General features: G+C 43.6%; 1 protein-coding gene across 1 annotated transcript; it reads right to left on the bottom strand.

Moving 5' to 3' along the window:
- Window positions 1–2,084: 2,084 nt before the first annotated feature.
- CTCF (CCCTC-binding factor) lies at window positions 2,085–25,939 on the bottom strand. Its single transcript, XM_035119716.2, has 11 exons — window positions 25,373–25,939; window positions 13,701–14,490; window positions 12,980–13,150; window positions 10,968–11,101; window positions 10,289–10,409; window positions 8,077–8,226; window positions 7,274–7,434; window positions 6,812–6,994; window positions 6,163–6,298; window positions 4,887–5,051; window positions 2,085–3,792 (listed from the first exon to the last, which is right to left on the bottom strand). Exons 2-11 carry the CDS (start codon window positions 14,479–14,481, stop codon window positions 3,611–3,613), a joined length of 2,184 nt encoding a protein of 727 aa, XP_034975607.1. The 5' UTR covers window positions 14,482–14,490; window positions 25,373–25,939; the 3' UTR covers window positions 2,085–3,610.
- Between the last annotated feature and the right edge of the window lie 1,589 nt (window positions 25,940–27,528).

The following is a 27,528-nucleotide window of genomic DNA, read 5'->3' on the forward strand; positions in this document are numbered from 1 at the left end:
TGCATTTTAAATAAGAGGACACATTCTACTCATGTAAAAACATGCCAATTCCTGGACTGTGTGCGGGCTGGATTGAGGTGGTGATTGGGCTGCATCCGGCCCCTGGGCCATAGGTTGCCTACCCTTGCTCTAAGCAGCTGATAATCCCGCTTCTCCATGGCCTCATACCTGTTGGCACTCACCCGAGTTCACTATTAGAAGTAATGATGGCTAAATGGAGCCCTCTTGGTTGAGTGGCCTTTAAACACTGAATACTAGGGAATCGATACAGCAAGAGCCATTCATATCCTTATGAGCTTCCCAGTAGCATGTGTTTTATTCCTAAATTTAAAATATTTCTATTCCAGCTTCTACTATAGTTATATGGTGCTGGAGGAGACTCTTGAGAGTCCCATGGACTGCAAGATCAAACCTATCCATTCTGAAGGAAATCAGCCCCGAGTGCCCACTGGAAGGACAGATCCTGAAGCTGAGGCTCCAATACTTTGGCCACCTCATGAGAAGTCTCCCCGGAAAAGACCCTGATATTGGGAAAGATGCAGGGCACTAGGAGAAGGGGACGAGTGGACGAAATGGTTGGACAGTGTTCTTGAAGCTACCAACATGAGTCTGACCAAACTGTGGGAGGCAGTGGAAGACAGGAGTGCCTGGCGTGCTATGGTCCATGGGGTCACGAAGAGTCGGACACGACTAAACGTTATATAGTCCAAGGCAGCTAACCCAGGGGCTATAAAATAGAATAAAACCAACAAACAATGGTTGTCTATTATGGAAAATGGGATACTAGGTTAGTCTGCTCCAGCAAGATGTTACGTTCCTAAACGGAACACAGACTACGCCATCCATTTTTGAAGTTTCTAGGAAGCAAAAACAGGTTTATCAAGCCCTACATCATAGTGTGAGCATGTGTGCCACAAGTTGTACAGGCCCAATTAACATTTGATGGCAAAATCAGAGATATACATCAATCTATCAATGCAGCATTCAATAAATGATTTGTCTTTGTAAAGAGCATGGAAATAGATGATTCAAGAACTTTAATGTCATCCCAAACAAGTTTTATTTTTCTATGGAAATATGGAGTTTGCATGTTTACTTGCAGGCTGCACCTCACACTTTACTGAGCTGGTGGGAACATTTGTGTACCCTTGTGCAATAGAAAAATGTTACATGTACCCACTACGAGGAGATAAGACTGGCTGTCCACAGCACATCTTTCCTTGCCATGTTACTAGCTTTTCATGAAAAGAACTACCTAGAACCTCTGCCCTTGATAAGCCAATTTTCTATGTGCTGGAGCCCACACTTTTTTTTAGAACAGATGTATTAAAAATGCACTTATCTTAATTGGTAAAATCCAGAAAGTGCTGTTAGTAGTATAGCTCAGCTCTGATATTGGCCAACATCACCAAATTGTCACAAACATTTCTGAGAATGCATGAGAAGCACTTCACTGGGAAAAGCACTCTGGAAACGCCAAAATCCAGTATAACAGCTGTGCTGTTTATTACTCCAACTATATCCTGCCATTCCATAAAGCATTTTCACTACTTCCCCAGCCCTTTGTTCTTTGGCAATGCACAGCCTCCTCCAGTCCCCATTGCGGAAAGCAATATTCCTCCTGCCATAGCAAACTGGGAGCCAGTGTGCCATCCCCCTGCCCCTTGAGGAGAGAGTCAGCAGGCCGTTTGGTTGAAAATAGGTCTTACATTTGATATTGTTAGGTCAAGTATGCTTCAAAGAAAATGGAAGAGAAGAACTCAGAATCTTGTGCATGGATTCCAATTTGCAGGTACATTTTAAGCATATTTTGTAGAAGTGATGTGCATGGCCCATTAATACAATGCATGAAAAGGTGCCATTAAGTGTGTGTGCTGTGATTAAAATGCATATGTAGTAAATAATAGTTATTATATATGGGAAAGCCCATTCTTCTTTAATGGGAAAATCTCCCCACTGAATGCAAACAGCTCAAAAAGGCAACATGTATTCACTCCCCCTTCACTGAAAGTCATTATAAACTTGTCTCCATCCTATTTTTCACGCAACTTCTTGAGGTTCCAAGGAGGCAGAAAGCATGTACACAGGTTCATCATTATTATTTATTAGCTGTACAGCAGTATATTCTCCTTCCCAGAGTCCAAACCCCATTATGTATTTTATAACATTTTAATTCATGTTGGTTTCCTAAAATAATGAAAAATATCACACAGTACAGCTAAGTACAAAAATGCATCAACCTAGAATCAGATAGCTAACCTGATAGCTCTCTTAAAAGCGATACATAGAAGAAAATTCTTTTTGAAATCAGCAAGACTGAGGCTCTATAAAAAGCTTACGTAGTTTTAACATGTGATGGTTCATATACAGGCATCATTTTGTATTTCCACATTATTCTTCTTTCTTTTTAATTAAAAACCCCAAATCTTTTAATTAATGACCTAGTATGATTTCTTGCCCTAGGTTTCAAGGGCTGGGAAGCCCTATACAAATTAACACCTTGGCTTTCAACACAGAATTCATAAACACAAAAAGTGAGCAAAGAAAATTGAGTTGTGAAAACCTGAAACTCAAAAGGGAGTTTAAGTGACACGTTTCAAGACCAAGTCTATATATTTAGAAACGGAAATGGGGTGTGGAGCTCTATCATTACACTTGGCTAGCACTCTTCCACTAATTTGATAGGTTCCAATATTTAATTTGGGACCAATTCCTGCATAATTCTTTTTTGTAAGAGTTTTAAAACAGGGGTGGGGAACTTGCAGTCCTCCAAATGCTGTCTGACTCCAACTCCCATCAGTGCCAGAGACAATGGTCAGAGATGAGGGGAACCGTAATCGAGCAACATCTGGAGGGCACCGTGTTAGCTACCACTGGTTTAAAATAATAGGGTTCTCTTCTTTAAACTGCATTCCCCCCACAAACCTCTTAATTAAATGGAAAAAAAGATTAAAATGTAAAAAAAAAAGTTATTTACAAGCTTGATCATTACAGAGATGCCCTGCAGAAAGCAAAGCATCTGGGAGGAAAGACACCAGCTGGAGCATGCCAAACCTACATTGCTGACGCAGAGCCAGTCAGTGGAAGGGTGGAGTTGGTGGGTGGGTGAGGGGGAAAAACAAAAACCAAAATGCAATAAAAGTTTTACAACCCTCCTGAGTTCTGCATTTACATTTAAAAACCTCTATAGAGCAAAATGAGGCCAGAGGGCTTCAAGGAACGCGCAAGCAGATCCAGAGCAGTTAGTGTGGGCTCGAGTCCGGGTTTCCATGTTTTCCACGTTATGTGCAAAGGCTGTCCGTGGCCTGTCACTACAATGCAGTCCAGAGTTAACTGGATCCAGTGACCTGCAGGAGACCCCTGGGGACTCAAAAATATCCCCACGTTCCATGATCCGGTTATAGGCTAACATTAAACAGAGAGAGTTCTAGGCAAATCACTTTCTAACATCATTTGAAGTTTTGTTTCCCGAGTTGTTTGGTAAAATGGTCTAAAAATGATGCATTTCCCAAAGCCAAAAATAAGGTAAAAAGGAAAATAAAAATAAAAGGGATCGAGCCGCTTCGAAAGAGCCCAGGCCAGTTCAGTCAAGAGCATAACTCTTCCTCCATCACCGGTCCATCATGCTAAGAATCATCTCTGGGGTGAGGTCTCCATTGGGTGCTTCCACCGCAGCTGGCTGAGCTACTGCTGTAGCTGCTACAGTCTCTGCTTCGGGCTCCTTCTTGACTTCCACTATAATGTTTTCAATTGCACCAGTGTTCTGGTCTTCCACCTGAATGATTGCTGTTGCTATCAAATAAGAATGGGGGAAAAGTCAAACTCTCTCTGGGGATACCACATCACAGTATCTCAACACTAGGCACAATAACCATAGCTAAGGCTGTGTATATGCTGAGATTCTCTGGCAGTGCAGTGTGTGCCAGAGAATTGTACAAACTCATAGCTGGACAACAGTGACTAGCTAAGGCCTCTCTAATTTTAACAATTCTAAGAGTGCTGGCAAAATTGGTCTCTGACCAATGTTGCTTCAAATTGGTATGTTTTTGATGGCTGCAGGGAGAGGAAAAATGTGTGGCAGACTGAGCATGAATATACAGCTGAGTCCTGCCCATGGAATCCCATCACAGGAAATGCACTCTGACATGTATTACTCACACATCTTTAAGTTGCATTTGGAGAGAAAGAATATATATTTTTAGGCTGACTGCCTAAGGTTATAAAAATTCACAATCATCATAGAAAACTTTTATCAAATTAGGCCATTGGTCCTTCTGACCCATCTCCATGACTTGGAGATGTCTACAACTTAACCGGGATCATCTGCATGCAAGGCATGTGCTGTTCACTGAGTTACGGTCTTTCCCTGTGGCTGCACAAGCTTCTGAGAAGAGGTTTGCATTACCTCCTGAGATGGAATGTACGGCATCTTGGTTTCATAAATGTTTCTGTTCCAACCCCCAATTTCTGAAATTTCTAGAAATCTGAACAAGAGTTCAGCCATAAACAATACCAAGATGCTCATAAATATCCCATTCAGGGCCACCAAGAGACTGACCAATTAGATTTGGTCATGCAAATTCAATCTTAGTTGAGCAGAGTGTTGAGAACTAACCAACCTGACCCTACATGTGCAAATGCTTCACCAAGAATCTAGTATTTGGTGCAAATTCCCAAGACGTTTGAGTACTCTGCCCCTCACAAGTTTCTAGACCTTTATGGTAGCAAATATTTTTGAAAATATGTTAAGTGATGGTTTCTGATTTCCCACTGCTTGCCAGTTATATTTGTCTCTATTATAATGCACCTTGTAAAACCTTTCAACCCCCCCCCCCCAAAAAACCACCTATGCACAATCTTCCTTTTTTCCATGGCCCAGGACTTACGCTGGGGCTGTTTTGGTTGATTGGCTTTGCCTGGCGGCCTTCCTCTTCGCTTCTTAGCCGGAGGTGGTGCTGGAGCCACAGGTTCCACTTCTGGTTCAGCCTCTATTTCAACCGCCGTCTCCTCTTCTTCTTCAATATCATCCAATTCTGGCTCTGCATTTTCCTCTTCAATATTGAAAAAAATAAAATTAAATCAGGGCATCTATCAATGAAAACAACAAAATGGGAACAGCTAATATGCTCCCCTAAGGTAGTACTGCCATATCAGGTTTTAATCTGGAATGAATGAAATGTAGAACTTTGAAGATGTCAGTACATCTCCCCACAATGAAAAGGGAGGGGAGGATTTATGACTGTACTTGTGTGCTGGGGGTGGGCTGGAAGCAAGAAAATTCTTTTTATTAGCTATTCAGAATGCTCTTCAGTGGAATGGAGAAGCAGAATTTTGTTTTATTATCGTTTTTTAAAAAAACATATTGCAAATAAATAAATTGCCTCCTAAGGAATTTCATCAGCTACATGATGTGTGGGATACGGAACTTCAAGGTGCTCTAATGACTTCCCTATTAACTTTATCCCGTCCTCCCCTTAAATTTTTCCAGATCTGCTTCAAAAGATTCCTGGTGCTTTCTGTCCATGTGTCTTCTCACTTCCACTCAGAGAGCTGTCCTGTGACCACTATGAGCAACTGTACAGATACACTTGGCATCTGGTTTGGGTCTTCTGTATATTTATCTTGCAAAGAAGTGCCTTCCCCACTGAACTTTGCACTTGGAGGCACTTTCCAGCATCCCCCACCTTGACTTGGAATAGAATGGAATAGAAGGGGTTGGACTAGAAGACACTTGGGTCCCTTCCAACTCTACAATTCTATGATCCTATATAGGCTGTACGTAAAACAGGTGCTGAGCCAGCCCAAAGGGAGGGGAAAATATCACCTCTACTGCCCTTTCTTGGCAGCTTAACATTAACACACTCGTTCACACCCAAGATTTAGACCTATTGTGGTGTGCCAGGTGGTAGGCAAAACAGATTTGGAGGCCAAAAGCTTGGATGTTGCCATTATTATTATTATATGTTTATATCACCCTATACTCTATAGCTGCAAGAAAAATTACAGCTAGTAGTGCTTAAGTGACCATTGGCAAGTTATTTGTTATGAGTGACATGCAAGGCTTGGTAACTAGAGCTGCATGAGAATATAATGCAGAGACTTGAGCACATAAGCAAGGTGAGGATGTCACAGCTGATTCAGAGATAAGCTTACAGTTCTTACCACTATCAGAGGAGTCCTCTTTCTTAGAGCGCATCTTTCTCTTTCGCCCACGTTTCCCCTTCTTGGGCTCCCCTCCATTTTCTCCTTCGACTCCATCAGGGCCTGTGCAGTTATCTGCATGTCTGGCCATGGTGTTCTGATTAGAAAAAGCCAGGTGAATGTTAAGACATTGGCTGTATCAAATTAGAGCACTTGAATCCAAGCATGATGCACACACACCCCCAATTTATCTCCCAAATGAAAGCAATGATCTTATTTGCCAAAACTGGGGCTAAGCCCCAACATCAAAGGTAAGCTGTGATGATGAGCCAAATTTTAATTGGCACTTTACTTCTCCCAATAATCCCACCCAAAGAGAACATACACACCAGCAATCATATGCTTGACATAGCTCCAAAGAGAAAACGGGAATCAGCAAGTGTATTTAGGTTTTGCAGCCCCTCCCATGACAGTTAACATTTTGAAAGGGATACACACCCAGCAAAATGCCCTATGGGGCTGGCTTTTGTCAGATATGTTTGACCTCACCAAGGCGGTTAGCAATATAGCACATCAAGGAAGCTGGAAGATCTATTGGTGCTCAACTTATTCTCTCAGGCACCAGTCTTATGCATTGCTTCATGCAGCAACCTTGCCCCCAATCACTTACACGGCGTGTGAATGTTTTGCCACACTTGGAGCAAACGAAGGCAGCCGGAACAAAGTTTGGATCGTGGTAGCGTTTGAAGTGCATGTCAAGCAGCTGCTTCTGGCGGAAGGTTTTATCGCAATGGCTACAGGCATAAGGCTTTTCTCCAGTGTGGGTTCGCTTGTGCATAATCATGTGCCGTTCCTAGAAGCAACCAAGAACCAAGTCAGCAGGGGTGGTGGTGGGGATAACTCTAGGGCAGGAGTAGGCAACCTCCTATTGTCCAAGAACCTCCAGATGTTCTTGGACCACAACTCCCATCAGCTGCAAACATGCTGATGCAAGTTGTAATTCAACATCTGGTGGGCACTGTGTCGGTCTACATTATCCCGCTTTATTATTTTGCATCCTCCCCCACCTGATCTGCGTGCCTCACCCGGTCAGGGCGAGGACCACATTCTTAAACATTTACATATTCTTCACCTGTCGACATGCATAGTCACACTGGTCACACTTGAAGCGCTTCTCATTCTTGTGAGATTTCTGGTGCTGGATGAGTGCATACCGCTCATGGAATACAGCATCACAGTAACGACACTTCTTGCCCTGCTCAATGTAGGAATGCTGCTTCCGCAAATGGACACCTGGTAAAGAGAAATAGGTCACACAGAGTGCTCTGTTTTTACTGCATAGCCTTTGGAATACATCGAGGTGCTCATGCTTACTCCCTAGAGATTGTATTAATGTTCAGCTGAATGGGCAAATTCCTGCCCTGTTATGCTAAAATAAACATTTTAGCCCACAGTATCTTAGACTCCATGTCCTCTGTATTTATTTTTCTGAATAGCATTGCTACTTTGTTCTGAGGCTTCAAGATAGGGCGGGATTAAAAATATAAATCTGTTATTGCAGACATGGAATTTAGAGTTCTGGAATCTGATATTTGCTAGGCTTATTGTATTCTAAGCTCCCACTTTAGCAAGTAGTTATGTGGCCCTCATAATCAAATAGAAAGAAAATCAGACCCACAAAGGCAATCAAGTAACTGCATTTATTCACTGTATTATTTCTGAGGAGCAAAAAACGGCTTATATGTGGTTTTCAGGCAATCTCTCAACAGGGCAATTTTTGCAGGGCCAGACCTACATAGCTTTAGCAGCCTTCAGCCCGTTCTCTAGACCATCAAACTAATATCAGTTGACCAACTAGCCATTCCTCTGAAAGGTATGATCACCACCTCTTTTACTAGAATCTGGTACCTCAACCTCAAGCCTCATGGCACTCACCCAAGTCACTCTTCCGTGCAATAACAGTGTCACAGTGAGGGCAATGAAACTTGGCCACATTCTCTGTGTGCTTCTGCAGGATGTGCATCTTCATAGTCCCACTCTGGGTGAAGCGAGCGTGGCAAATGTAACACTCGTAGGGCTTCTCACCTTTCAGAAGAGAGGAGCAGTTAGCAAGAGAGGCTCATTTGTGGGCAGTAAACTATCATAGGACCTGAGGGGTGGGCTTGGAGAGACAGCATCCCCTCAATCAAAGTCAAATTATGGGGCAAAGAATGTAAAGAAGAGAGATCTCTCAAATGCTACATGGCAGATACTATGATCAGAGTTCTCTGTGGTTCAATGCCAATATCTCCTTCTCTCCCAATTACAAAATATCCATCACTCTTTGAAGCTGCTGTCAGGGAACTTAAAGTTTAGTGTTCAGTTAGAGCAGGGGTCCACAAACTAAGGCCCGGGGGCCGAATGCGGCCCAATCGCCTTCTAAACCCGGCCCACGGACGGTCCGGGAATCAGCATGTTTTTACATGAGTAGAATGTGTCCTTTTATTTAAAATGCATACAGTGGTGCCTCGCTAGACGAAATTAATTTGTTCCAGGACTCAATTCGTCCTACGAAAATTTTGTATAACGAGGCACCGTTTCCCATAGGAATGCATTAAAAGTAAATTAATGCGTTCCTATGGGCTCCGGGGGAACTGGCAGCGGTGCTTGCTCTCTTGGCTCGGGGGAGGCAGGCAGGCGCTTCCCCGAGCCAAGAGAGCAAGCGCCGCTGCTGCCAACGACAGAGCCGGATCGGACGAAGCTTCAGAAGCTTCGTCGGATCCGGCTCTGTCGGGAGGGGTGGGGGAAAGGCGAAGGAACGATCCTGCGCCTTTCCCCCACCGCCGCCAAACCAGTGCCAGAGCCGAAGTGTGGCGCTGCGGCCGGGGGCTTTTCGCAGTTTGCCTCCCCCTTGGCTCGGGAAAGGCAAATGGCAAAAAGCCCCCCGCAGCGCCTGCCTCCCCGACACTGAACGCAACTTCGGAGACCCGAAGTTGCGCTCTGTGCCGGGGGTGCGGGGCGAGAGGCGGTGGGGGGGGAACACCTTCTCCCGCCGCCGCCTCCCGCCTGCCTCCCCCGACACTCGGCTTTCTCAGGGAACGCAAGCGGGCAGGCTAGGTGTCCCCCGCTTGCGTTCCCTGAGAAAGCCGGGCACGCTTTCTCAGCGAAGACAAGCGGGCGGGCTAGGTGTCCCCCACTTGCCTTCGCTGAGAAAGCCGGGTGCCTTCTCAGGGAACGAAAGCGGGGGACACCTAGCCCGCTTGCTTCTCCTGAGAAAGTCGCAGCGCAAAGCCGGCATGGGGTGCAGTTTCGGAGGCTTCCGAGGCTGCACCCCATGTCGGCTTTGCGCTGTGAGAAGCGGCAGTGGGAGAAGTTTCAGATCCGGGATTTCCTCCCACCCCCGCCCGACAGATCCGGGATTTACTCCCTCCCCCCACCCGACAGAGGTGCGGCGATGTGGGGGTGTTTTGCCGCCTGCCTTCCCCAAGCCAAGGGGAAGGCAGGCGGCAAAAAGCCCTGGCAATTTTTCGCTGCACGCTGGACTTTGGAGTCGGAGGTTTGTTTTTCAGACCGCAAGACGAAGCGGCGGCCATAGAAAAACTCGTCGTCTTGTGAGGCAACCTCCGATCGCAAAATCCATTCGTATAGCGAAAAATTCGTCTAACGGCATTCGTTAAGTGAGGCACCACTGTATCTGGGTTATTTGTGGGGCCTGCCTGGTGTTTTTACATGAGTAGAATGTGTCCATTTATTTAAAATGCATCTCTGGGTTATTTGTGGGGCATAGGAATTCCTTCATATTTTTTTTTCAAAATACAGTCCGCCCCCCCACAAGGTCTGAGGGACAGTGGACCGCCCCCCTGCTTAAAGTTTGCTGACCCCTGAGTTAGAGGTTATTACACTTCCCTAACAGTTTGCAAAAAAGCAAGTACTGTACAATTTTTTTTAAAAAAAATGTCTGTAAGGAATCCCACTTCTTGAAATTCTGATCCAAGCAGTGACAATGGTCATAGCAGCCTTTAAGAAAAGCCACTAGAATATTAAGTCACACCCCCCCCCATCCCACTGTTTCTGAGATATTGCACACAGGTTTTACACGCCAAAGGAGCAGCATGCACAGAACTGCCAGTGTGTGCTGGCCTCTGTGCCACCTCTGCAAAATATGTACCAGAATGGGTCCTCATGTGCCTCTTCAGTTTGTAAGTGTCCCTGCTGGCGTAGCTGCACAAGCTGCACTGGAATGGCCGCTCTCCAGTGTGAGAGCGAATGTGGCGTTTCAACTTGCTCACCTGTAAGTTAAGAATACCAAGATGGGATTTGTACCATAAGCAGAAAGGACTTTGCAGTCATTGTCTTTTCACAAAAGAAGCAGTGCTATTTTTACCTTTTGCATTTCTTGAATTGTAAGATGAGACATACAGAAAACAAAATGGCTATGGGGCTAAAAGCTTTCTGGGAGCCAAAAAGCTGCTTATGGCTTGCCAATGTCATTTTTGATATTCCCACTTTGGGGCAACTGACCTCCCCTGCAAAACCAGAAACTGCATTTTTTTTTTGGGGGGGGGGTAGTTCCAGGGGCACCTGTCTGTACATGTTTTGCATTTACGTGTGGGTGCCCATAACCAAACCCTTGCATAAGATGCAAGTTACCTGTGTATTTAGACACACTGAATATATGGTCAAGAAACAAACAATGTGACACAGGGTTTGTTAACTCCATATCCATTTAAAAAAAAACAAAACCTCAAATGCGGGGGTGGGATGGGGGTGGAGACAGGATAATACTGGTAGTTAAGTGGGTATGGCCTACCTACTACTACTACTGGAAAACTGGATTCAAAACATACCTCCACGCTGGCATAGTCACACATGGAACACTTGAATGGCTTCTCGTGGGTGTGTTTGTAGCGGCGATGCCGAACTAACTCGCCACTTGTCACAAAGGCCATGTCACAGTCAGGGCACTTGTGAGGACGAGTACCTGAGGGATCACAGAGGGGGAAAAATATATTTTAAAAAGTCTAAACAGATATTGGCTTCATCTGTAGGCAATATGTTTGCCTTCTTAATTTAAAGGTGCATCAAAGAATGGACAAGAAAATCTCTATTTAAAAAGACTGATGATTATTAAGTACACTTATGCCACCATGCTAAGGGCCCAAATGCTTGAAAAAGCTAAGTATGGTACATGTAGTTAAGTAAGACTTGTTTTCTATAGCACCCCAACTATAAAAAACCCAAGCCCTTCCATTCAATGACTTGGAATGTGACTTGATGCAAGGCATTTTTATTTCAAGTATGCTTCTGCTTTATTGGAAGTTGTGTTTTGAACTTTGTGGGGTGATCAAAATTATGCAGATTGGTGTTAAAAGTAATGAAGCCAGTAATTCTCAGTGTTTCAAAAGGAAGTTTCCAGCCCTCGTGGACAAAAAAAGGAAACTTCACAGTATGATATGGCCTCTAGGACAAGGACTGGTTGGGACATCTGAAATGCTCAGGTGTCCAGATTGAAAAAGAATCCAGTCTGTCACTTCAGTGTCAAATTCCTCCCCCATTCCTATGAGCCTCAACGTTCCTTCTCCAATCCCAAGCCTAGTGTTCAGTTAAGACACATTAAGATTCACCATAAAAAATCAATTCAGGTCTTTTTGCAAATACCGGTACAAGTTTTAACTAACAAAGTTCTACTCAGAGTATACCTAATGAAATTAACAGACGTAATTCAGTCACGTCTTTTAATTTCAATGGGTATTCTCCAAGGAGGTAAAAAGGTAAAGGTACCCCTGACCATTAGGTCCAGTCGTGACCGACTCTGGGGTTGCGCGCTCATCTCGCATTATTGGCCGAGGGAGCCGGCGTGTAGCTTCCAGGTCATGTGGCCAGCATGACAAAGCCGCTTCTGGCAAACCAGAGCAGCACATGGAAACGCCGTTTACCTTCCCGCTATAGCGGTTCCTATTTATCTACTTGCATTTTGACGTGCTTTCGAACTGCTAGGTTGGCAGGAGCTGGGACCAAACAACGGGAGCTCACCCCGTCACAGGGATTCGAACCCTGTGGAGAACTAACATTAAATACAGCCCTGTTTGCTTATTCAGTAGATTAAATCACAACACTTGCCTCTCATACCACAGAATCTAAAACTACTGGTGGACCAATATTAGCACAAGGATGGCTTGAGTTTGTAGCTCCCACAAACCAAGAGGCAGGTGCCAGAAAAAAGGCTTATGGGTTGGCAGCATCACCTAAACCACAGATGGGAAACTTGCCTGAAGCAGTCCCATTCTTCCATCACATTTAGAAACATTCTCCCTCGTTTTTCTTGGCTTTTTACAGTCTTTCCCCACTTTTTATATGCAGTGTCAGAAAAGCTGGAAGGGGCAGCATTTTATTTGATAAATATAAAGCTTAAAAAAAAAACGTTTTTCCTGGTCGTATGGCTTGGTGAAAGCCTGAGAATAAATTGCTAGGTTTCTGGCATCTTCAGTGTGTCTGTTTTTGTTTGTTTGCTTGTATAGTCAGAAAGGAATTGCTTTCATTAGGTTTCTAAAACATTGGATATATTTGTCTGTTGTACTTAAAAATAATAATTCACTGCATACTTATTCATGCATCATCCCATTACACCCAACAGCACTTACACCTGAATAGACTTGCCTAAGTTTAGGGACTCTAGCATGAGGTAGTCATTGTGAAAATTTAAGCACGGTACTGTAATTCTCATTCTGGATCAATTATTCCAAAACCCTTGTGTCTGGCTCCATCCATCACTGGCTCTGGCATGCAGCCTCCGATACACTAACCCTGAGGGAATGTGGCCCCCAACAGAAACAGAGGTCACCCTTTCCCTTTAAAGTACCTGTGTGAGTGTTGAGGTGATTTCTCAGCAATGTGACTGTCCGGAAAGCTCTGCCACAAAGATGGCACTTGTGCGGCCTCTCATCTGTGTGGCTTTTCATGTGACGGTCCAGGTTTGAACGGCGTGGGCAAGTGTAACTGCACAGTTCGCACTGGAATGTCTTCTTCACACCTGTCCAGAAAGCAAGCCTCTTTAGTAGTCTTAAAATAGCAACCCTTCTATATACATAAATGACCTGGAGCACCTCAGAGGCAAATCCAGTTCAAAGTCCCCACTTTGAGGCAGGATCCTCCTAATGTTTTTCTTCCACCCCACTTCCAATTTCAAGGCACCTATCCAAAGGGGACAAAGTATACCATATCATATTAAACCAGGGGATAGCATTAATAAAACCAATATAAGTTCATCAAACAAATTAATTAAGGAGGCAACTCCACAACTCTGGGTAACACTGAACTGAGGGAAAACTAGATAATTCACAACCTGAAATTCACCCATCACCCCTGTATTTGAATCTTCATGGAAGGCAATACCAGATACTTTTAAAAAGACTTGACAAAATCCCTTTCTTGATCTCAACAGGCCACAATGAGGCATCAAAGACTGTCAAGTCTCCTTGCTCTAAGATGATGATGTATTCAGGAACAGAGCAGTAATTCCTATCCAGAACAGATACTGAAGATGCCCCCCTTCCGCTCCCCAAATCCAATGTCCCATGTACCTTTCTTTTTAATTTTTGTTGGCTTAGGGGGCTTCATGTTGCCCACCACCTTCTCCGCATTGACCTCTGACAACAAGCCCTCCTGTTGCTCCTCTTCAAAGTCGTACACAGACACGTCCACATCTTTCCCCTCCTCAGTATAACGAAGTTTGCTTTTTTTGGTTTTCTTTGTCTTTTTGGCTGGGGGCTGATAGTCTGGGTCTTTCTGCCAATTAGGATCCTCCTGGGGTTGAAGTTCACCTTGCTCCAGTGTCTCCACCTCACCATTTGCACCAACTTTTACCACCTGGAAGCCTTCCGGCAAAGGGAGGGTGTGGCAGATCATAGGCTCCCCTTCCTGGAGGCCTCCTTTGGAGACCTCATTTTCGTAGGCCCCCTGAAGTTCTTCCACAGAAGTGGTAGCAACAGGTACAGACACTGGGACAGGCACCTGGACAAGTTGGAGCTCGCCCAGGTTTATAGGCTGCTCTTCCATATTCACAACTTGTAGGGTTATTATTTGCGTGTCGTCCACAGTAGCCTCAGCTTCCTGTTGCACAGTGCCATCCATGACCTCCGTCTTCATCTGAAGCAATGTTGGATCAAGCTGCTCCATCATGACCATCTGGACACTAGCATTAACTTCCTGTACCACTTCAGCCCCATCTGCCTGGTTGGGTGGCATTGGGCAAGCATCCTCCTCCTGCCCACCTTCCCGGCGCCTTTGATAGGTCTTCCTTTCTTTGCCTTTAATGAAAGTTTCAGACTCTTCGCCAATAGCTTCAACTACCTCCCCTTCCATGTCAACTTCCTGTTGGAAAACAGAGGGAGATACAAAAGCTACACTTAAGCAGTTGTTTCAGCAGGTTGCAAGAAATGGGGGGACAGATTCTCACACCTTAGCAATCTGATCAGACATGAATGACACATTGCATTTGCTGAAAAAAGAAATGCTCAGAACAAAGACCCCTGGTCACAAATATTATGGATACAACTCCTTACACACTCTTGATATAGGTCTGTAATGTGAAAAAGAGAAGGAATTGTAATTCATTCTGACTCAGGATTTGGGGGACAAGATCAGGCTACAAGGATACATGCATTTTACACTTCTTACTTCCTCCTGCATCCCATGAGTCAGATACAGTATTTTGGGGCTAATGCAAAGCTGCTTCTGAATTTTTTGTCCCTCCCAAAAAGTATCAAAAAGATTGAGAGTATCTAGGGAAACCATGAAATCCCTCTGCCATTACTTTCAGCAGTAGCCATTAGTCAAAAGTGAAAGGAAAAGGCAAGTTGCTCTTGCTGCTCCTGGAAATAAATGGTCTAGGTGTGCTGTGATGTACCAAAATGGGACAGACGAGGCAGTAACTCCAAAATAAGACGTCAGAAAAGCACAACCTCCAAATATTGAATACTTTGTATTGGATCAGCCAGCTTTTGCAACCATACCCTTCTTTTCTGTGCTTCCACTAAGTGGAAGGGAAACTGGAACATGTTCAGAATGTTGTGTGGATACACACCTAAAACTGAGTGCCTGGGACACTGCCAATACAAAGTAAATGGCTGCTGTGGAAGTGTCAATAGTTCACAGGAAGAGGACAGCAAAAAGGCTGAGAACGGGGGGGGGGGGGCCAAAACAAAGAAGAGCCCACACAAATGGGGTGGTTCAGTGCCATAGCAAAAGCAAACAGAAGACAGTTGACATGTGGGGAAAGGCCCATCTGAGATCTGTTAAAGTTAAAAAAATTTAAAAAATCTTTAGCTTATTCTAACCCCAAGGGGTGGAGTACCTAAGAACATTGAATGTTTTTTCTTTTAAAAGAGAACAAAAGAAAAGTCTTTATCTGAACTGGAATTTGGAAGTCAAGGTTTAGAGTTATTTTAATAAGACTACAGTAATCCTGCAAATAAATCCACATATAGCATTCACTCTTTTACCCACACTAGTAATTTGTTGCATAATGATAACATTAAAATTAAAGGAATGAACCATTCCATTTTTCCATGAAAAAAACACAACTCTGGTGGTGCCATGAAAAAATCCCAGAGTTGAGCACTTGAAATTAATCCAGATGCAGATTTTAGGGATGAAATTACACCCATGTACTTTTTGTTACAGAATTAACACAGGATTGTCCTTCTGGGACATTTTCATACACAATGCTCCCCCATGTTCAACGTGTCACCAGCATGTTTTCTTTCTGTATACAAAAAGTGTACAGAAAGTACCTGGGACACCCACAAATTGTACTGTTTTGCTAATGGGGTGCTTTATTGTCCCACTGGCAGTAATGTATTGGGATGAAAATGTTGCATGGTTTTTTCAAACCAAATGATCCAGGGAAGCCAACTTCTAGCAACACTTTGTTTCATTTTAGGCCATTCTAGTTCCCCACAATACAGTATATTGGAATGTAGCTTGGAATAGACACCTACTGCTACTACATTTCTATCCCTCCATGGAGCTCAAGGTTGTAAACTGTATAGGACTCTTCTCCTCTCAATTTTATCTTCACCACAAACCTGCATAGTAGGTGAGGCTAAAAAACATCCTATGTTGATTAGCTCCGAGATAAAACAACTACTTTCACTGAAAGGCTACATTCACTGAAAGGCAAGTACGGTAAGTATCTTCTGGAAGCAGAGTAAAAACTTGCTATTCTGAACCACTATTTGGTAGCTGGTGTTGAAGAAGAAGAGATTATAGCTTAACTTTTGTTTTGCTTTAAATATATTAACTTGCTTAGGTGTTTAGCTCACATGCAAGACACCACTATCCTGCACAGGATACGTTAGGCCCTGGGATCTATTCCATCTCTTTGAAAGTAACAAAAGTGAGGCTGACGTAGGACGAGGATTGTCCTGATGAATATACAAGGAATAAGGAATGTTTTCTACCTTCTTCACACTTAACCTTTGGAAAATACAAACACTGCTCTTGTACATGCACTTCACATTTCCTCCAACATAATAGATACTTTTAGAGCCCATGTGATTGTTGATACTGCAGCAGCATCAAACATCTTGCAAAAATAATGATTTCAGTCAGTATAACTAAGAAATGCAAAACTGACAAAGCAATGCAAAACAAATTGACACGCAATGAATCCCACTGATTTTAAGTTACCGTATTTTTCGCTCCACAAGACACACTTTTTTCCTCCTAAAAAGTAACGGGAAATGTCTGTGCGTCTTATGGAGTGAATGTGTCTTATGGAGCAGTTTTTCCCCATTTTCTGTTGCATGAGATTTCTCAACTGTTCTTATATGTTCTTTCAATGCTGATTTCATATCTGAAGTCGGTTTTGTTCTGTAAGCTCTCATTTTTTTGCAATTCATGTTTTTCACTTTTCACCATAATCTTCATTTTTCGCAATGCAATAATTCAATATTTTATTAAACACATAGCCAAAGTAGTACAATATGAGTATAAATGCAAGTGACTTATATAGCATTGAACATGACAGGTTGAAGGTATGAAAAAAATGTACTCCCTTGGGATACAGAATATACAAGCTGCTGTTACTCAGGTAAGAATTTGTGCTTCTTTTTGAGGAGGGTGTGATTCAGAATATTTTTGTTCTTGTTTTCCTACTCTAATAAACTAGGTGCGTCTTATGGTCAGGTGTGTCTTATGGAGCGAAAAATACGGTAGTTTCCTGTTTTGTGCCAGCAGCTGTCTGAGTATCTCAGTATTACATCCGCCTGCATGACAGTTAGCAGTGAGATTCATTGCATGTGCTTAATTAGCTCTCCTGTCTCCCTGCCCAGAAGCTGACCACATGATTTGCAGTGTGGGTGGGTTGCTTTGCTTGTCAACACTGAGACAGCCTTACATTTCTTGCCTAAACTTCCCCACAAAATAAATCATTCCATATCCTAGCAGGTTAGCTAATGTGTCTTCATAGGGGGAAAGAGGGGGGGAAATCCAGAAATCAAAAGATCAGAAAAAGAGAATATTTGGTTAATTTGATGCTCTAAAAGTCACCTGTATAGGACAAAGTTTTGAGACAACCAAATGACACACTTTCTGATCAACCACATCATGCCTGTTGTGCGCGCACACACACCAAAAGGAACAGCAGCATTGATGGAAAGGCCACGACATACTGTTCTTCAACAAGCACCACAGCATTTAATTTGAGCATCAGTAAGTGGAAGCATGTGCAATTTGGGCTTCTACAGTTGTGAGGCTTTATAGGAGAACCAGCCCACTTAGAATTTGCATAAAGGCAATTGCCACTTTAGTGTAGTAATTACATTTATGAACCACAAAATAGCTTTTACCCTTTTAATCCAAAATTAGTGAATTATTATGCATCTTTCTAAATGTTCTTCCTTTCCTTACCCTCCAACTTGTCTGTCTTAATAATTTTTGCATAGCACTTAGCACAATTTTAAGCACTTAAAAAAAATGCCATCAACTGTTCTGGAGACATTCTGAAACATTTTTCTGTTTTTAAAACCATGGCAGAAGAGAAAAGTCTGAATGCCTGCAGTGCATGCTGTCAGTTTTTAATTTGCCTCCAAATGAATTTTAGAGTTCATTTGGATTGGCTCGCCCTGCGCACCTGCAGCAGAAACCCATGTTTCCAGCCTTGGCCATTGCAGAACACACCTACTCAAGTCCTGCTCTGCATCTCTGATTAATACAGTATTTACAGTGGAGTCACGGCAAGTTGCTAAGAATAACCTGTAAGGTTTAACTGTCTTTTACAACTTGAGAAACTGGGTTGGAACACTGAACCAATTAACAGGTTGGTTAGCTGATTAAAAACTATTTGAATAACTAAACTGGTACTTCCTATTTTAAAGTCTGCATATTCCCCCCCCCCCAAAAAAAAAGATTGCTGTTTTTAAAGCACTTTTATATACTGCTTTCAGGTTGGTTGGTTGGTTTTTAAAGCAATAGCAATAGTGGTATATAAAGTTCATGAAAAACATTATTATAAATTATAAAAATAACAGGTGACAACAAGCACTATCTTTAAATAAATAATAATAATAATAATAATAATAATAATAATAATATTTCAAGTAGTCTACCTTCCACTCTGGGCGATTTCCAACAAAATAAAGGAACACATTAAAAGCTTCTTGAAACAGGGCTGCCTTCAGATGCCAGAAATATGAGGGATTGTCTCTACTAAAAGATGTCTGCTAAAATATAGGAAGGCATGATATTTTCAAAAGTGTAGTATTTTTCTTCAGAGCTATTGTTCTTACTAGTATACAGATGTTAAAAAACCATACACACCAATCTTAACATTTATTTAAGGAACTTGACAGCTTCAATGAAAAACCCCCTCAATGGGACAGTTGCATCACAGTGGGGGGAGTTCAAACAAGGCTCTGGATCCACAGAATACACTCAAGTCCTTGATGCTACACAATGGTCTAGAGAAAGCAATTTATTTAATCAAAATGCAATTGCGATCACTCCTATCTGTTGACTACAACATAACTGGCATCAAAATCTGCCTCAGCCTGTATTTTCCTTAACATGGTAAAAAAAGAAAATTCCACATGCTTACTTTCTCTGCCTGAACAGCCATGTTCAAGGGAAAGTTTTGTATGTTACGCTGCTGTTTTGAAATGATGGTATCATGCATGACATTAAGTGGTTAACCTGTCCTAAAGCTTCACAACAAACATGTTTTTGCTCCAAAGAGGCAGACAGTAATGAGACTTTACTAACAACTATACTGCAACAACAAAGTGAGTGTTAGATAGAACATATTGATCATTACTAAAGCCATTCCCTAAATACAGAAAAAGAAATAAAACTCAGGTTATAGTTATCCTAAAAATGTTAATACTGGTTTTTTCTAAAAGCAGCACCCTATGCCTTGAGCTAAATTTCCAACATTTATTTCCAAGTAGTTAGTATTAAAAGGGGAAATATTCCGCATCAATGGAAGAAACTTCTCCAAAAAGTTCTGTTACCTTTTTAAAAGATTCAACTTGAAGATAATGATTCACAATAGAGAATAGTCACCTAGGTGGTTTTCAGTAAAGTTAGCCAAATTCATGGAAACACCTATCATGAAAGCTAAGTCGAATCATATTATTCAGGGGCAGTAAATCTCTAAACACCAATTGCTACAGGGGAGAGCTGTTGCCTTTAATCAAGTTTTCAGGCTTCAATTTTAGTTGAAAACTTTTGTAAGTAAGATGCTGGACTAGATAGACGATTAATTAGATCCAGGAAGGCTTACAAGTTAAGCATCACAAGGGTGAATAAGGCATTTTTTGACCGTTGCTAGGTCAAATGCTGATTTTAAGAATTCTGCCAAGGCTATTTTAGAAATGCTTATGAGTAACTCATTTCACTCCAGAGACAGCTTCCGAAAAACCTGCGAGTCATTTAATCAAACCCAAGAATTGAATGTACAATAATCTTTTAGAGGGCAGTAAATTCAGTTCACCAGGAAAAACAGTGCCTAACTAATAGCAGACATGCCCACTGAAGCTTACAAGATTCTCAACTAATTAAGAATTTATACCTATTTTTTCTTAATCACATGCTGCAGATATATTCAGGATTTCAGTCAATTTAGATCTGTGTCATATATCTTCATGTTATTCCACAGCTGTACATATGAACTGTCCCTGGTTTTCAGTGATAAATGTACGAACATTTATAATCCTTACTCACACAAAGCTGGTGAGCACCCGTCATTTTGACACTGGCATCAGAAGACTTAATGTTAAAAGAGGTTAATCTCACTTGTTTAAAGTTGTTGTTGTCTTAATGAAACATTCCAGTAAGTGACTAAGATCCCAAGCTTGTATGAAAGCTTTAAAATAAAGTATGCAAATGTGTAAGCTTTCAGTTGATGTTTAAGTCATTTTACACACATGTAAGAACTCAATATACTGTAGACCAGAGTTGGAAAATTTCTGAGTATCCAGCATGTATATTTCCCCACTAGCCCATGTTTAGCTTAGCTTGCAGTAAATTGTGCCCCAAAGTCTTATTCCAACTGATCAGGAATATCAGAGCGCTCCTCTTCCACAAAAACCCTGCCCTAGAAGCTTTCACTAATGTGGTTTCTTTGCTTCTGAAGAAGCAGGGAGTACTGGAGTGCTTTCAAAAAGCAGCTCTACTCAGCTATGCCTCCTCCAATCCCAGATCCCCTACTCCTCTATTTTAAAGAGAGTTTTGAAAAGGATCGTACAGTAGCAGTCAACCATGGCCAAAGGCAAAATCAGTGTTTGTCTCTCACGATCTTTCTGTCAAGAGCTGGAGAATACATCAGGTGCCATTAGGAGCAACCCTTTTGATATGAATGTTCCTTCTTGACACTGGGGAATCAACAAGGTATCAAGGTGACCCACCATTGGGATTAATCAGAGAATATGCAGAAAAAAGATGTTTCCCAACACTTGCTTATGAATCCATCTTCTGGGTTAAGTGGAGGGTGAGAGAGAAAAAAGATCTCAACCCCTCAACATTTGCCTTTTCTAAACTGGATTCCTCTGGCTAACGCCTTGTTTCACTTTCTAGCCAATGCAAAGAAAATCCCTTTAGCTTTAGTTTGCAAGATTGTCTGCTTGCAAGAAACCAACACAAAGATCTATGAACGCAGAACAAAACTGTTAAGTTCCAGGGAGCTTGAAAGCAATAGAGTACACACAGAGACACACATACCGTACATACAATAGGTATGGTGAACCTTTGGCCCTCCGGATGTTGCCGGACTACAACTCCCATCAGCCCCAAGAAGGTCAGGGATGAAAAAAATTGTAGTCCAGAAACATCATAGCTTCCATACCTAGTTTTCCCCCAGGAGCTTATGCATAAAAGCATAAAATGCTGTACATGAGATGCTGTTTAAGCCATTTGACAGCAAGCAATGGAGAAGGTCTATTTGGATAACACAGAGATAAATTTCCTCTTTCTTGATAAGTAAGAGGTTTCCAAGACTGTATCTAGAGGGAAAGCTATTCCACCGCAGTGAGATTCAAAAGGGTTACCTTGTTTAAGTGGAACCATTTTCACTGAAGTATTCATACATCAATTGTAGAGCAATTGCTTTGCATGTATAAAGATTTAGGCTCAATCTTTGTCATCTCTAGTTAAGAGGAACCAGGTGGCTAGTGATGAGACAGATTCCTGCCTGAGACCCTGAAGAACTGCTGCCAATCTGAGAATACAATACTAGGCTAATCTGACTTTATACAGTATAAGGCAACTTTCCATGTTCTTGACAACAGAGTCTATGCATGTCAATTCAGAACTAAGTTCCACTAAGTTCAAAACAGTTAACCCCCAGCTAAGTGGTTATAGGATTGAATCAAGAGGACTTGAAATTCATTTTAAAATACAAAGGTGGAGTGAACTCTAAAAATCCTGAGTTCTATACTACATCTTACAAAGGCCACCACATTTTGTAACTACAGCTATGCTAATAAAATAGGCTGATTGAAGCTACTCCAGGGTTCTTATTTTACATATTTAAAGGTAAAGGGACCCCTGACTGTTAAGTCCAGTCGCAGACTCTGGGGTTGTAACGCTCATCTCGCTTTACTGGCCGAGGGAGCTGGTGTACAGCTTCTGGGTCATGTGGCCAGCATGACTAAGCTGCTTTTGGTGAACCAGAGCAGCACACGGAAATGCCGTTTACCTTCCCGCCAGAGAGGTATCTCTCTACTTGCACTTGACATGCTTTCGAATTGCTAGGTTGGCAGGAGCAGGGACCGAGCAACGGGAGCTCACCCCTTCGCAAGGATTCGAACTGCTGACCTTCTAATTGGCAAGCCCTAGGCTCTGTGGTTTAGACCTTTTTTACATATTTATCTGAGTCCAGTATCACCTCTGAATGTACAAACTGGAACTTATTTATATGTAGCGGCACAGTAGGGAAAGTGAAATTTACAAAACAAATGAATTCCACCAGGTACAAGAATTCACATTAAATGTGACCTTAAGTTTTGAAAATAAAGTCAGGTTCCCTAGCTATGAAGCAGATCCCCAAACTGTTGCCCATTGGCTCAACCATTCAGAATATTTCATAAAACACACCAAGTTTTGTCGGAAGTAGCAAGGGTACATTTAATCCTTAGCTACTGCTTAGTACTGCTGAGAATTCAACAACTGCAACATTAGAATCAACTGAAACATTCAGATCTAAAACCAAGGTGAATGCCTCAATATGCCAGGAGATTTCTGGAAGTTTTACAGCTATATGAGAGTTCAACATGGGTGGAGATAAAAAGATAAGTAGAAGCAGTTTGTTGGCATAGTGTAGATGGAGGTGGTGCATAACAACAGGCTCAGAAGACCAGGCTATTAGAGGAAGAATGTATCTGATACTGGGGAAAATTTGCTAAGATTTAATCGTAAGAACATAAGAAGATGCTGCTGGATCAGGCCAATGGCTCATCTAGTCCACCATCCTGTTCTCACAACGACTAACCAGATGCCTGTGGGGAACTTGCAAGTAGGAAATGAGCGCTGCCGCCAGTATCAGCCAACTCTAACGCCATCAGATTAGCATGAATATGTAAGAGTAGCCTTGATTAAATTACTCCCCACCTCTCAAATTCAATTGTTCCCTTGCACCACTTTGTACAGTACACTACTTGCCCAAAGCCTGCAAAAGAACAAGTTAAGGAGCACACAAGGTCCACCTGTTTTCATGGTAGGAAAGTTTGAAAAAAGTAAACCAAGAAACAGAATGTAACCCATAAAACAGCTTACTGTGGTTATTTAGAGATGACTCATTTGCATTAGAAAGTGACAGACGAATGACAAATGGGCAAGACTTTAGAACTGTGTTTTAAAATATATGTGGGTGAGGGATACTAGTTTGGAACACGCTTTTATGTTTAAATGACTACTCAGACAATCACTACAATATTGGGAGCCCAATAGAATATTTCTTTTGGAAATCAAGCAGAATTCGAACTATTACAGCAAAACAGCAACGATGGCCACTGATAACATAGAAGCATTAGCTACATCAAGATGCTGCACCACTATGGGCTAGCATAATATAATTATAGTAGCATGGGTCTATTATTTCACTTAAATCTCCCCTCATGGACCAACTCATTCTGTAAAGCACATGTAACTGTAAATAAATGGTCAGAATAAAAGCTGGTTAGCTATGACCAATACCCCTCCTCTCTCCATTTTAGAAGGCAGTTCACTAATGTGATGCAATTATGACTGATCTGTCAAGATTACAGAGGATGGCTTGTTGGGCAACTTGCTATCACTCACCCTATAACCTACTTTGGAGAAATACATCTAACAGGCCCACCAATTTCACACTAGCAACCTCAACCATGTTCTCAACTGCTCAGATTAAATTGACAGCATATATTCAGAGCAATATATTTTAAAGCAAGGCATATAAAGTAATATGCAAATTTCTGGTATATCCCCTTTGTGAAAGAGTTCTTTTCTTAAAATAAAACCGCAGGAGAACCTTCAGAAAGATAGAGTGAAAGTAGTAATAGATTTCTCTCTTTCAGGGCTGGGAGGGCCCCCTCCCCCAAACCTTATTGGATTTTACGGCATGAGGATGTGTAAAGGAAGATCTCTACAACCTCCGGAATTGCGTGGCCCAATTTTCTGGAAATTTTAGAGGGCTTTCCCTTAAAGTATTACTCCCCCCCTTTAAGAATACAGTAGTATCTGCACAAAGATAATCGGGACTAGGTGGTAGCGTCGAGGCCGAAGTCATGAGTGAGATCGTGAAGACTCCCCCCTTCCTTGACACCATCCTAACTTTACGAAAGGACCTTCCCCGGTAAAGGTGAAAAGGGGAGCCCCGCGTGAGCTCCTTCTCGGTTCCAGGCCGGGCGGGCGGGCAAGGCGAGCGAGCTCGGGCGTCCCCGCCTGGCGCTCTCCCGCGCTGCATGGCGCTGCAGCTCAGCCTGCCTTGCAAGAGGGAGCTCGAGTCCCGATCTTGAGCTCGCAGCGCCTCTCACTCCGCAGCGCGCACAGCGAGGCGGCGGCCGGCGGGAGCAGGCGGGCAGGGACGGGCAGCGCGGACACGCAGGACCATCGGGGGAAAAGGACGCGGACGGAGGAGGCCGGGGACGGTCAGCTGGGACGGGACGAGGACGTCCGGGCATGGGGAGGAGGGAGAGAAAAGCAGAAGCGGAGACGGGCGGGAATCGACGCGGGGCGGAGGCGACCGGGCGGAACGAGAAGCGAGCCAGAAGAGGCGGGAGGTGGCAGGATTAGGCCGCAGGTTAATGGGGGCGGCTCGGGAGGAGCTGGGAAAGCTGGGGGGGGGGGTTAGAGGAAGCCAAATCGACTCGGCCAGGATCAAGGCAGGCGGGTGGGTGTTTTGAACATAGGTTTTTGGCGGGGACAGGAACGCCCGGGGTTAGTCGTTTCCATAATGGCGGACGAGTTAAATAAAAACCGAGTCACTCCAGCAGGCCGTGGTTGGCGGGGGCCGAGAGGGTGAGGCGGCGGCGGGCTGGGCAAGGCCGAGCAAAGCTGCCGCGCCTCTGTCTATTTATCCAGGCCCGGCCTGGTTCCGGCAGAGGCGCTGCACTGGGAGGCCGATGGGCGGCAGTACCAGGCCGGCATCAGGGCGATGGGGACGGTAGAGGGAGACAAAGCCCCGCTCCCCATCGGCGGCGCCGCGGCGGGTCCCAGCCCGAGCCCCATCGTGACACCTAGAGGCCGGAGAAAGCGACTGCAAACCCCCCGCGCTGCTTACCTGTCCCGGAGGCGCCTCCGGGCCGCCTCTGCTGCCCCGGGCCCCGCCCCGCTCGGGCCCTGCGGAGCTCCTACTGCTGCTGCCCCGCCGCTAGCGGCCGCCGCCAGCGCCCAGCACCAGCTCGCGGTTTAATCGTTCCACAGTCGCCTCGGACACAAAATGGCGGCCGAGACGAACAGTGCGCCTGCGCCAGCCCGGCAGCCGCGGCCGCCGAAGCCGAGCGAAGGGAGGAGGGAGCGGGAGAAGCGGCCGCGCGGAGCACCATGGGAGGAGGCGCTGGGCGCCAACTTCAAATAGAGGACCTAGAAGGGCTGCGGCGGACGTGAGGGCGGGTGGCGCTGTGACGTCACGCGCGGTCTGGGCCGAGGGTGCAGAGCACTTGCACGTTGCAAGCGCGGGCAAAGGGATTGGTTCCGCGGTGTGGCGCCCTCTTGAGGTGACGCTGCTGCCACCTGCCGAGAAAGGAAAATCTCTGGCAACGGGCGGGGGTGTCACGGGCGTCGTGTTGGTATAATCACGAGCAAATTGGTGCAAACGTGTCCAGAACCAAAATAGGAGAGCTAGGATATGTAAGTTAACTGCAACTTGTCAGAGGCAGTTTGTGATTGCACACCTTTGCATCAAAATAGAGGTGCCACTTATTTTTATATTGGGATCAAACTTTTAACAATCCCCTAGTTGGCAGAAATTAAACAGGCAAAGCTGCCACCTGTCAGTGTATATCTGGTGAAAAGTACTGCTATCCTTTTTAATTTGATGCACAGCCATTAAAGCCCTGATACCCAAAGAGACAGGTGGTGGTGGTGGGATCTACAATCTTTTAACTCTTTTAAAATTTTAAAGATCTACAATCTTTAAAAATCATGGGGATGTTTGCTTTTCAAGTCTCATTTGTCTTATTTGAAAGGCACAGTAATCAGGTAAATTGACCCTAACCCACAAAGGGAAAGGATCACAACAGGTGGGTTGGTGTCCTTTCAAAGTCCATATGGTAGTTGTTAGGATATGAACATGGAAAACTAACTGCAACCCACCCTGATTCCTAGTGAAGGATTCCCCCCCAAAAAAAATATCTAAGAGGAGAGCAGTTTGTAGTTGAAAGTGACTATCAGAAATTCAACAGAAAACATATTAAAGGGATTTGCTTGTTGTGTCCCATTCCACATTCAGGCGGTTTAGATTTTACCTTTAAAATGGTGCTTGGTTTCTAAAATGGGAAGTAGCTCTATCTAGAACCCCCTTACCTGTCTTTATGGAGCCAGTGGATTATAGTTATTCAGGGTGTTCATTGCTGCATATGTAACATGAATGTAATGACTATATGTTTGGTGGTTGTTTTTAAACACATTACTTCTACCTTAATAATATTTATATACCCCCCCCTCACCACAAAATATCCTCTATATATCTCTAATCCCTATTCTTTAATTAATCCTAGTTCTTTAATTGGGGCTGTGGTAATTTTTGTGGCCTTCCAGCAGAAGGTGCCATCTTGAAGGAAAACAGTTTTCTACAAAAAAACAGCTCCTAGAAGAAATCAACTTTATTATTTTATTTTTATTAATTAAATTTATATACCACCTTTCTCTTCCAAGAATCTCAAGGTGGTCTACATGGTTCTTCTTCCCATTTCATCCTAACAAAAACCCTGTGAGGTAGGTTAGGCTGAGAGGCAGTGACTGGCCCTAGGTCACCAGTGAGCTTCATGGCTTTCACTATGCATTTGTCACCTGCCTTGGCAAAAAGAGGGTGACTATGTCTGGGTCCAACCCTTTATCTCCAGTTCCAGGGCAACCATCAGGGTCCCAACATCACCGATACCTGCCCTGAGTTCCCCTTTATTTTTTTGTGGGCCAACACAACCACAATTCCCACAACACCCCTGACGAAGTGCTGTTATAAGGTATTGAGGGAAATTAACATGGTAGCTAGTCCCTGCCATTTAGCATTGCTGAAAGCATCACTGTTGCTGCTGCCAACCATTTCTGACAGGTATGCCTGCTAGGGCATATTGACCGGGGGGGGGGGGGACCAGAATGAACAATGCATAGGACCACCCCTACCTGGGGCTGGCCCTTTCCAGTTTCCTCTCAAGAGAGAGCTTCAGGGAAATCTCCCCACTTCCATCTGCTTTCACCAGTTAAAAAACAGCTAGG

Source organism: Zootoca vivipara, chromosome 6, assembly GCF_963506605.1.
Source record: "Zootoca vivipara chromosome 6, rZooViv1.1, whole genome shotgun sequence".
NCBI lineage: Eukaryota > Metazoa > Chordata > Lepidosauria > Squamata > Lacertidae > Zootoca > Zootoca vivipara.

Excerpts from the sequence above, each read along its gene's own strand:
- CTCF (XM_035119716.2), bottom strand. The coding sequence starts at position 14,481 with ATGGAAGGGGAGGTAGTTGAAGCTATTGGCGAAGAGTCTGAAACTTTC. Across the intron at positions 11,102-12,979 it reads TCACCTCAACACTCACACAG|GTACTCGTCCTCACAAGTGC; the intron begins GTACTTTAAAGG and ends GTGATCCCTCAG. Across the intron at positions 8,227-10,288 it reads GCACATGAGGACCCATTCTG|GTGAGAAGCCCTACGAGTGT; the intron begins GTACATATTTTG and ends CTCTTCTGAAAG.